The sequence below is a fragment of the Zonotrichia albicollis genome, chromosome 3, assembly GCF_047830755.1.
Source record: "Zonotrichia albicollis isolate bZonAlb1 chromosome 3, bZonAlb1.hap1, whole genome shotgun sequence".
NCBI lineage: Eukaryota > Metazoa > Chordata > Aves > Passeriformes > Passerellidae > Zonotrichia > Zonotrichia albicollis.
Genome location: NC_133821.1, coordinates 37,762,284 through 37,774,347, shown reverse-complemented (window position 1 = coordinate 37,774,347; position 12,064 = coordinate 37,762,284). Strand labels below are relative to the sequence as shown.

The 12,064-nt window shown below is 37.2% G+C and overlaps 1 protein-coding gene across 3 annotated transcripts in view; it reads left to right on the top strand.

Annotated features, from left to right (window-relative positions):
* SRBD1 (S1 RNA binding domain 1) overlaps positions 1-12,064 on the top strand; it is a 124,513-nt gene that overhangs the window by 69,596 nt on the left and 42,853 nt on the right. For all 3 annotated transcript variants that reach the window (XM_026791097.2, XM_005483087.4, XM_026791096.2), the window contains exon 18: positions 5,101-5,183. In XM_026791097.2, coding sequence (XP_026646898.2) covers positions 5,101-5,183 — 83 coding nt within the window. The remainder of the gene's footprint in view (positions 1-5,100; positions 5,184-12,064) is intronic.

Here is a 12,064-nt window from a genome sequence, read left to right as displayed (position 1 = left end):
CTTATGGTTTTAAGCAACATTTGAATGCCGCTGTAACTGAAAGAAATTGAAACTTTTGTTCTTCTACTCATAAGCAGTCTTCATTTTCATGCTTTCCTTATCTAAGCCTTAAAGCTCTTGCTTTATGGTGTGGCTCTTACATAAAGCAATGCAAAAAGAGAACATTTCAATATGTAGTTGTAAATACAGCATTTGGCAGCCTGCCCCTAAAGTAGGCACAATACTTGAAACCATAATAAATTTCATCTAGTTGACAAGATTTCCAGCTGCCCTCGCACCCTAAATAGTCAGCGTGTCTGATTTGGGTCTTAAAGATTGCTTTAGACCTGTTCTGTTACTGAAGGGAGGCAGGTAGCCAAAGAAGTTAGCACTAATTCTAGTTTTTTAGGGCTGGCAGCTGACATGGCCCTTGTATAGTTGCCATGCAGAGAAATAGTAATGCTGCTGTGTTGTTTTGGCCCTTCACTGTTGAGTGTGGGAAGTCTTTTTTTGTCTTTAGTCTGAAAACTATTATCAGTATTCCTGAGTGACCATTCTCCTGTGATTTGTGTGAAAAATGTTATTGCTTGCTGTAGAAATTACTAGAGAAACAAAGTTATGTGACGTATGTTTGAAGAAGATAGTCTTAATTTTAAATTTTTCCGTTTGAAATTAGGGATTTGACCTTTAAGACAGGAGTAGCCACATAATTAGCACATGTTTGTTAGTTCATGAGGCCATATCTGCTTATTAGCCAGTAGAAAATAAACCATTTTAATGTAATTCCTCACTTTCTGTGAGGATCAGACACAGAGATTGGCATGAGCTGTGCAAGCAGCTCTTATGGATCTTTTCTTCCATATGATGCCACAATGGCATCTTCATCACTGACACACCACTGTCTGCTGGGTTTGTCTTGTCAAATAACCAGAGTGTGGAGTGAATTGAGACTTCCAAGCAGTTAAACTGCTTTTTTGCTAAAATGGCAGAATGTCCTATCTAATGACAGGACAGGATTGCAGTATATATGCTTGCTGTAATCTACTTTATTTCTCATTGCACTTCAATGTGAAATACATCTACATTAAAGTCAGAGGACCACCTTGACCCTTCTGTCCCTTCAAGTGTTAAAATTTTAGATACATTTATTGAAAGGCAGCACAGTATGTTACTGCCCTTCCAAGTATTGCAATAACATTTTCATCCAAATTCACAACTCCAAGCTTTGCATTTATGGAGTGTGCAAGTCTTGTGGTGATTTTCTAATAGAGGCTCATGTCATCCTGATTTTAATGCTCTCTTTAATATTGATTAGGGGGTTTTCCACATTTCACTTAGACTAGCATATTTTAATAAAAGCATCTCTCGAACTTCTCATGTGTGGCCATGCTGATAACTTCTGAGAGGTCTGGTTTTCTCGTTTTGCCCTGCATATCATAATATCATGTAATCTTTTTTTGCTTGAGCAACAGTGAAGAATACCTTAATATCTACAGAAGTAAGAATGCATTACCTATTTCATTGTTAGTCTTCTAGAAATGCATTGTTTCTAAAATGTACCCTGTGTAAGATAGTTGAAAATGAAAAATAAATTTTACAAAATTTAGTCTTGATATAGTTTCTAAGAAGAAAATGTCAGACCATCAGGTTTTACTGTCCCTGCTCCATGGTAGTAGATCTGACACTTCTGCAGAGCCCTCATGATTTCAGGAGTACTGTACCTGTTTTGTGAGGGTCCAGCCACTTGGGTCAAATGGCCAGAGTGGAGCCTCATTGCCCCCAGAAAAGATCTGTCTGTTGCAGTGTGCAACTACTCCAGCAAAAAATAAACAGGTTTGTCTGTACAAGAGGCAGTAGATGCTAATCTTGACTGAATTTCTGCCTAGAGAGAATGTGGACAACTCTTTCATTTTGCCTGCTGTGCTCTCTATTAATTGGAAAAGTTCTGGAGTGAAATTATGGAGTGAAATTATGGAGCTGCATCCTTAATTGTGGAACTGGCTGTTAGTTGATCTTCCTGCTTCAATATTGTAACTATGAGGCCTGATCCAGGAAAGCACTTAAATGTCTCTGTAACTTTAGGCGTGTGAATAGTTGTGCTTGTTCCGGTGGGAATTCTGACATGCATCTGTGCTGAAGTGCTTTGCTGGATCAGGTCCTACGCCTCCACTCCTAGCAAAGTCTCCTGGGAATATGACAGCATTGTCAACCAAGCTAATACGATAAAAAGAGTCTAAATTTTACTTTTTAATTGAAGGTTCCCAGGAGAAAGCTATGCTTGGAAAATTTCTGTATCAACCTATCCATGTAGTTGTCTGTTTTTAAAATGTAACTTCTGAAAGTTTTGCCATTAGGTAGAGCGAAATAAAAAAATTCTCTAAAACACTGTATGGGTATTAAAGAAGCTGAGTTTAATGATGGTTGCTGAAGGACAAATATAGTCTCTATTCTTAGGCATCAGTGCATTCAGAAGAAATACATTGTTGTAAGTGTTTCCTGGTTTGGATCAATACTACTTTCATTGGTGTTTTGTTTCACTTTTGTCTGTCAGGTGGTGGGTGACTAGTATTTCAAAGTAATTAATATGAATTATTGTTGTAGGAAAGCATTTTGGCAGTGAGCTGTACTTGTGTAAGTTATAACTGGTGTACTTACGCTGATTAACTTTGTGGGGTTTTTTTTTTGACAAGAGGGCATACGTGATTGTCTTTGAATTCAGAACTTCTCTATCAGAGAAGCAGGCATATCAGATGTCACCAGCACAGTGCTTTCTGAGCCTAGCTAGCAAACTGCCTTTGTCAGCATGTTAAAATGGATATTAAAGGATATGAAAACTCCTGCATGACCGAGCAATGAACTTCATGTTAACTGTGCATTGAACAGTGCAAATCTTTAAAAGTGAAGTCTCTAGTGCAACATTTAATTGATAAACTTTGCAGTTGTGGTTTGAGGAGCCTGCATATCTCTGGCTACTGTTTTGGCTTCAAGTACAAATGTTTAGTCAAGTCCTTTTCTGAAATGCTGTGCAGTCTTTAACACCCTGCAGTAGGTTGCTAATTAAATTAAGCTGTAAGGATGGTTAAGGACTGGAGCACATTTCATACAAGGAAAAACAAAAAAAAATGGAAATGCTTTGCCTAGACGAGGCTCAGGGGGATCTTGAAAAGGGTTTTAAGTACCTGATGAGGGGGAAGGAAGGAGAGCAGCAGACCCTTCTCAGTAGAGCCCACTGTTAAGACAAGAGGCAATGGGCGCAGTTGGGAACACAGCAACTTAAATCAGGACACAAGAAAACATTTATCTATTGTTAGGGTGGCCCAGCACTGGAATGGATTGACCAGGCAGGTTGTGAAGTCTCCACACAGCTGGACATGATCTGGGACAACCTGTACCAAACCCTGTTCCAGCAGGGCTGTTAGAGAAGGCAGCCTGTGTTCTCTAGAGGTGTGTCCAACCTAAACACCCCTGTGAGTGAATACATTGCTGCTGTGATGCAGTAAAGGGGCTTATGTATATTATTTTATTTATAGGTTATTTTATATATATGATAATTAAAACCATGTTCATGTTTTCATACATATATGGGTATGTGTGAAATCAGCTGGTGAACACCAGATATACTTTAAGTATTCCTTTTTTAGCATTATGCGTGTTGTTGACCAAACCACTGTGCATATATATATTTACTCCTGACTCCTGTCTGTTCTTGCTCTAAATCTCTCCTGATTTGCTTAAAAATGTATTTAAATGTAAACATTCTTGAAATGACAGGTGTGCTGTAGGGTTGATTGTGGACATAGCTTTTAAAGGCCCTTAGCTTTCTTTGGTCCCACTTTTGTTATTGCACTTATCTCACAAGTGCATGTGGTAGAAAAAAGAGCCTTGGCAACAAGGTCGGGCATTGTTGTGTTTGGTTTATTTTTTATTTTTGGAGGAGTTTGTTTTGTTTTGAATTTTTGAGTTGGCATGTTTTATTGGGTTTTTTTTTCTTTTGGGTTTTGCTCTTTGTGGTATTCTTGGAGTTTAGTTTTACTTGTTTGTTTGGATTTTTTTAGAATCTTTGGTCCTTATTTGGAAAGATTTTTGGAATACCTCTAAACACTTCTGTTTTTCATTAGTGTTTACTTCAGTAATGAACATTAGTTCATTAGAATGAACATTAAGAGCCAGCTAACTTGTTTTGTATTAAGTCAGGAGGAAAAAAAGTTTATAAATGTAATACTGGTAGATAGAACTCCTCTAGTTTTATACATGTGGGAAGAAGCACAGTTGCAAACACTGAAAACAACCCAATATCTGCAGAATCAGACCAAGTTTATGAATTGATGTTTGGAAGTATGTTTTTTCTTCTGAGATTTTGGTAAGCAATTGGTTTCTCAATAAATACTGCCTTCAAAAATGCAGTCTTGATTCAATATTTGGATTTAGAAGACCAAAGGTTCTTCCTATATGATCTTAATGATATCAGAAATGTTGGAAATTGCTTTTGTTTTTCTTAATGGGGTTATAAGGGTGACAGATTGCAAATTGATGTGTTTTGGTGTGCAGATTAGATTAGTAAAATCCAAGAACCATTTTTGAAGTGAGCACTGAATTTAATGGTTGAGTTAGATAAATATATAGATATCTGATACATACCTGAGGAAATACTCTAAGTGTTCAATAAGTAAGTCTGTGAACAGATACTGTTATTTTTTTAAAGTGTTTATTTGTTTCTTCATATCTGTGGTTTCAGGTTAAAGGTTCTTACAGGTTCTAACATTTAATGTTAAATGTTGCATGTGCATTTAGTATGGATACAAAGGGGAAAAATAGAGTGTACACAGTTTTGTTTATTAACTCTGTGGCTCAGAAAAACTTTTTAAATGTCATGATTGCAGTTTAAAATGTTACTAGGTCTTTGCTGGAATTACTCAAATAAAAAGTTTGATTAATATACATGTGATGTCCTTGTCTAGCAATGAAAAAGGATTCTGCTATAGTATTGACTATTTCCAGGTTAAAAAAAAAATTTAAATGCATAGAAGATGTAAAAAGACCCAAAAGACCTTAGCAAAAGCAATTACATGATTCAGGTTTTTCAGAGAAAAGTGATAGCTATTTTCTGATTTTGTTTTTCAGTTTCTATAGCTAGACGCGTCCAAGACCCATTAGCTGAGCTAGTGAAAATTGAGCCCAAACACATAGGAGTTGGAATGTATCAGGTAAGATAATACCTGTATCATTTAATCTAAGTCATTTGTCATGATATAGAGCAACACCAAAATGCTGCTTTATAATTGTCAACTGCTTATGTCTCCTTTAAAAGATGTTTTCAGTTTTGATGGAATGGTAGTAAATGCTTAGAAGTCATAAACTGCCTTTTTTTTAATCTCTACTTTTAATGATTGTGATTGAGACTCTGAAATGGCTGTAGCCAGATGTATAGTCTATTAAAAACGTCAAATCAGACAGGTAACCTGATCTGTAAACCTTTCTCTTTTTCTGTATTGTTACAGCAATGGGGTTTTAGGTCTTTGTGTAAAATACAATGAGATATTGATCCTCCATTTAGAAGCCATTAATTTGTACTATTAGGTGCATTCCTTTTTAGAAGTTTGTAATAAAAGGGTTTGTTTTGAAGCTTTTCATTTAGTAAAGCTGAATTGGAAAATGTTTGACAATTGTGATTTTTATACATTTTTGTAGGTTATTTCTGAGAAGCAACTTTTGCTTTCCAAGTTTCATTACAAAGAGCATGATGTTAGGAAGTGGTACATAAGTTATTGTCATTTTACAGCATATTGGCATAGATTCAGGAAAGCATTTATGCATGTGCTGATGTCCCACCAAATAAAGAAACAAACAAAAAACCCTCAGAAAATATGGCAGATGCTTTTCATGGGAGTAAATTTGTGTGACTACAGCAGAATTCAGGACAGAAAGAATAGAACTGTTTGGGCCTGTTCTTTCAGGTCAGCTTCTAAACATTAATGGGATAGAATGCAATTAGCAGCCTAGAACCCCTTGCTGCCACTGCTAAAGGTGGTGTGACAAAGAAAATCTTCCAACAAATGTATGCCCTGTTTGTTTTTACAGAACTGAGGGTCAGTATTTTAGTTGGTTAAAGTAGAATTCAGAACTGCTTTTGTAAGTCCTACTTGTATTACCACAGATGATAGAACATATTAATGTTGCTTGCTAACTGCAATCTTATTGGTAAACCTAATTTAAGTAATCTTTTGGTATCAATTATACCATACTCTTTGAGGGAAATTGTACTGAATGGCTGAAACACTCTAGATTTCTTTAACACATGTATCCAGATTTCAGTAAAAAAGTACTTTATTGGTGGCAGCTGTAAATATGGGTGTGGTCATGTGGCAAAAAGATGAGCTTCAGTCTGAAGTGTAGTTGATTCCCCTACTTGTGGAGACCCAGAGATTTAATTTAAAACAGTAGCAGTGATATGTTGAAACCAAAATAATGGGAAGTGATACAGATTTTTGTTCATCCTTGCTTTAAGGAATGAAGGATTAAAAAAATAACCTTGAAATGCTGGGTTAGCATTTAGAGAAGTTGATTGAATTTTTTAAACAATAGTTCCAAGATGGATTTTACTATTTACAGTATACTGTGAATTCTTAAGTATTAGTAGCTTGCATTGGTGTGAGCAAATCAGTCTAGGAGATACTGATTTAAATGCATACCATCTCCTGTGGCCCATGTGGACATTGTACAAGCTTCCATCTAAAGCAAAAACACATGGAATTGGTGGTGGTCATATGGTTTTAGGATCATTATACTATGAGATGAATGTTGCAGTGAACAATATTGTGGCAGCTCACTGCAGTCTCAGGGACTGAAGCTGGTGTCATTTATCTTTCATTCATTGAGAGCAAGGTAAGAACCATGTTCCTGGCCCTTCCAGAGAAGCTTCTTGATCCACTACAGGTGTGTTGTGAGTAAATGCCTAACTGTGCTATTTTGTTATTGTCCAAATTGGTTAGATAAAACGTTTCAGCAAAATAAATTCCAGAAGCCTAGGATAATAGAGGTAGACCTCAAATACTGGTCCTTTCCAGCTATATGCATTTTAAATTTTTGTCATGGTTTGAATAAACCTCTGAGGTAGATACACATCCTGTTGGAATTCACAAGAATCACACAGCTGCTATAGTGTGCTTGTTCAAAGATACAAAATTTCTCATGTGCTGGATCTTAGCGGTGTTACTGAAAGCAAATTTGCACTCTTGAAAACAAAGTCAGAAGGTTTGCTGCCCTCTGGGCATGGCAGCTCTCTTGTGGCACAGGAAGGGAAGGGGAGGAGAAGAGGAATTAAGCTTTTCTGTTTTGTCTTTTAGAGTTTAGAGAGACAGCCGCTTGCTGGTGTCTCAGAGGACAGGCATGGAAAAAGCTGTTTTGTTGTGTAGGGAGTCCCAGAGTAATGGCAGATAGAATCCCTCAGATAAAGAGTATTTCAGGTACAGAATTTTATAATATCCAAGGCAACTTGAAAGGTTTGATTACATTTTAATTTATAACCTAAATGCTGGCTGCAGCTTTTTATTAACTTCTGTGATGAAATGTGCAGTGCACAGTCTAGATCAGAAATACAGCAGTCTTTTCACAGAGGTGGTTGCTTTCTTAGCCTATTGTAACTTTAAACCTAGCATTTAAATATGACCTTTCCTTTCTTAAACACCCTGAAATTGATATCTAAAATCTGACAAATACAGGTTTTGGCATTCTTGTCCTAAAAGAGTGATTAGTCTGTCAGCAATTAGGCAGAGGCAGGCTGAGACTGTGCTGCTGCCCATGAACATGGAAGCTGTATAGCACAGGCAACACGATGGTTTCTCCAGGGATGGTTGCACACTCACTGTGTCTTGATCAAAGAGTAAACTTCCTGAGGGGATGGTCCTGCCTTTTCTGGTACTCCTGCCCAAGTGCCCAAATTTTTGTGTTCGTAATGGCTGCATGATATCCTGACTTGGCATAACAGAGGGGCAGCAGTGCACAGCTTGCAGGGGAGTGGAACTGGGGCAGCTGCCTTCACAGCAGCCTCACTGACTTGGGACAGGGCCTCTGTCAGTTTAGGATTGCCAGAGGTCCCAAAATACTCTGCCCGAAAGGCAGTGGCAAAGACACTAATAATTTGTCTTTTCTCAGAGGTTGAAGTGAGAGACTGGTGAAGCAGAATCTGCCCAATGAAGGCTGTAGCTTTTGTAGTGAGACTGTGATACAGGAGCAGTGTGTGTTCAGCTGAGTGACCCCTTTGGGCAGGAGGTGCTCTGCTGCTGTCAGCAGTTATAGCAGCTCTACAGAAAAGTGAAGTGTTCGTGTGCTCAATCCTCTGCTAACAATATGAGCTTGCCCAAAGTCTGTGGAGTGTGTGCCACACAAAGAGAACTGAGTGAAGGGGCTGCATCTTCTCCAATTGCTACTTCCATGGGATTTTGGATCCCTCCTGTCTGGTCTCTTGGTATTTAGTGTGCACATTTGTTGAGAGTATTGGTGTTCTCTTGTTTTTCTAATGCAACTTTTCCAAGCAAATATGCTCATTTGGGTGTGGATGCTTTGGATATGGAATTGCAAGTTTCCAAGTAGCAGGAGATCTGTGTAAATTGAGTCCCATCAGCTGGGATTTGTTTACTTATTTTAGATGAAAAAAAGAATTGAAACTTGAACTTGGCCACCTGCTTTTATTCTCATTTCAATTTATGATTCTGAGTTTGCGCACTGCCAAGAAAATCAGGTTTGTCAGAGAAAAATAAACAGGCCCCGGATTTCCTAACAGGTATTTCCTTAAACAAAGAGAAGCACAGCCTGATTTATTAGAGCCTCTCTCAGACTAAATTCCAAGTGCCTAGAGGTCCTTGTCTTCCTTCATCTTTATCTCATTAGGAAAATTGTTCTTTCCTCTCAGACAGGAACCTAGCCAAAATTAATTTATCACCTTCAGGGCATATTAGTATGATTTCTTCTGTAGTTGAAAATGAAGATGATGCCCAGATTCTGCCTGATACAGAATATATTTGCCTTGTCACCTCCCCATGCCAGTTCAAAGCTAAATTTCTATTTTGGGAGAAGCAGTTAGTGGCTCAAGACTTTATTATGCTGTACACTGAATTTTGGCAATGAATTACCATTGCAGTTGCAATGATCTTGGAAGATAGAGAAAAGAGCTGAGAATAAAGCTGCTTCACAGAGATTGTGGTTAGGGAATTGAATTTCAGAGCAAAGAAAATTAATAAGACAAAAAACTTTACTCTCAAATAAAACCCCAACTTTTCAGAGGTGAGCAAAGTAGCACTAAGCTAAATTTTCATCATAGTAAAGAGGGAAATTAAATTAATATACTTCTAAAATGTCAAAACCTGAATCTGTGTTAAAAGGCAGAGAAATGATAGAGCTAAGGAATATGTTACGTTTGGTTGGTCTTTTGATGTTCATTCAATGTACAAAATCCCTGGATGCTAAAAAAACTGGTAACCTCGAGAGAAAGAAATAGATGGAGGTCAAACTCATCTGTAGTCTATGAACAAAATGTGATCTGTGTTGTAGGATTAGAATTTTTGACAAGATCTGTGTAATATTAAAAAATGTGCACTATGACTGATCTGTAAAAAGCAGTATCCTATTTGGTCTTTATAATTTCAGGAGTCCAAAAATCTGTTCATAATCTATTTTTGGGTGTGGTAACATCTTCACTGGATGTAAGGGATAATATATGTAGTTTTGTGACCTCTGAAGTGGGAGAATACTTGATTACAGATGTACTTGGAACATTTTGCATCAAATAAAGGAAATTTTAAACAATATTCTTCAATAGCGTTTCCTCATGAAAAAAAAAAAAAGAGCTAATTCTTCATTTGTTTTCTATAAATATTGGAAAGTCCTGATCAAAGAGAGTTTCATAAAGCCTAGTCAGTGTGTCTGATTGTAACTGAACCTGGAAATGTCCTTTTTGTCCCTCCTATCCATCTTCCTTTCCATGGTCTTCTAGTTATTGGAGTGCATTGTTTTTGCATTTTAGTATTTTTTGCAGGAACTTTTATTGTTTCAGTTGCAATTTGATTTTAGTTCTAGACTTGAGTTTTTCCCCCAAAGAAAATGAGTATGTTTTGGTAAATGACAGTACAAATTTAGAGAATGCTTTCAATCAGATACACTTTCTCTTCAGTTAGATCACATATTAGCCACTTTAAAATCCGCAGTTGGAGAGGAAGGAGCTTTTTTCTTTCTCCTAAAATTCGGTGTAGAATGCTGACTGATATTGCAGGCCATCCTTGCCTGGGTCCTTCCTTCCTTGTCTCAGGGCCAGACAGGGGCAGCTGATAGACAGTGGTGGAGAGATGTTAGTGGCCTCTCCTGTACGTGGCTGAAATTGCACGTAGCCCTTGTTTGTTGTTTATTCTTCTTGTTTGTTGCATTCTTTAATTGTCTTCCTCCCTCAAAAGATGTCTGTGGATGGCATCATCACTGCTGAGATTTATTTTTTTTAACCTCCAGGTGGTCCCTCTGCAACAGGAGGGCTATTAACCCTCCTGTTGTGAGGAACATTATTAACCTCCTTTTTGACAGTAATACTGCTTAAAATTTTATTTTTCTGGTGAACACCCATCATGCATATTATTTGTTGGAGACAATCTAACTGTATATTTGATGCAATGGAGATATCTGAGAGCTGAACTAAAGCAACATTTTAGAAATACAGGGATCAAAAGGGGCAACCTCAGGGATACCTCTAAGTGCAGGAGTATGACCGGGTGTTGTTGGTTCAGCTTGATGCAGCTGTGGGCTGAAAAACTCTGCATTATTTCTGTTGTCTTTACTGCAACAGAATCTGGCTTGTCCCTTGCACTGCAGGTATTTATTTGCCTCTTCTTACAAAACCCCAACAAACAGAACTCAGTAGCTTGGGTAAAGCAAATCTTGTATTGTTTCTCTAGTAATGAAAACTTGAAAATTTGTGTTTAAGTAGAAAGCTTCTAATAAAAGAAAAAGCTGTGAGGTAACTATTACTAGTCATTGCAAATGAGTTGTCAGAATCCAAACACTGGTCATCACAAAGAATCAGTGTTTGGTTTGATAAAACCTTTTATCTTCTTTTTTCCATAGAAGAGATACAGAGTTTTAAATGATGAAATATATGAGACTTTGTATCATTGGTATGTGATTTTTGGGTATATCTTCTTTATGTAGTACACTTTTACTTAATAGTGTGAAGCAAAGTACTGGAACTGATTGTTTTTCAGGAGAGTGTGTTTTTCACTGAATATTTAAGGAGTTTATTCCACTTCTTTCTTTATTTTGGGGGATTTTCTTGATTGACCCATAGAGTATATGAGTAGCTAGGTGTATTACTTGGACAGCATAGGAGAATCACTCATGTATGATGACATGATGAGCAAGAGTGTCTTTTGTTAAACCTCTGAGGTGGAATTGTCAAAACAGACTCAGAGCTGAGCTTGCTGCATTAAGCTTACTAAAACAAGTTTGTGTGGATTCTCAACTTGCATTTTTTTGATTAAAAAAATTGGACATCATATTAGGTGAGCAGTGCTTTATTTTGTGTGATTCATGTGGTTCCTGTGGAAACACAGTTCAGCAGGAATGTTGTTTGCTGGTCAGAATTTAGGTTGCAGGTTTCAACACCCAGCTCAACAGCCTGTCTACGAAAGGCTTCAGCATTCCTTCTGTATTACTACGCTGAATACACACATACAGTTCAGCAAAGAATTGAACCTCCTTGGATAACATTGGAATTTCATGAGCTTGTTTATGGTTTTACGTACTTAAATTGAAGTGGTTGCCTACAGAGAATCTTTGCTTAAACAAAGCAAAGTCTAAGGGTGAGAATACCAACATTGAGTTATGTGTATCTTGCAGTAATCAAACAACTTAGTAATAAATGTAAATCATTCCTTTTTGGCAGTGTATGGCAGCTGGCTAGTTATGGATCTACCTTAAGTTGAAAAACTTAATAAAAGGACATATGCTAGTGGACTGGAATCTGAAATGAAAGAAACTAGCTATACTTATATAAATTTTAAAAATAGGCTAACTGATATGTTGACATTATTGTAAATTAAAAAAAAAA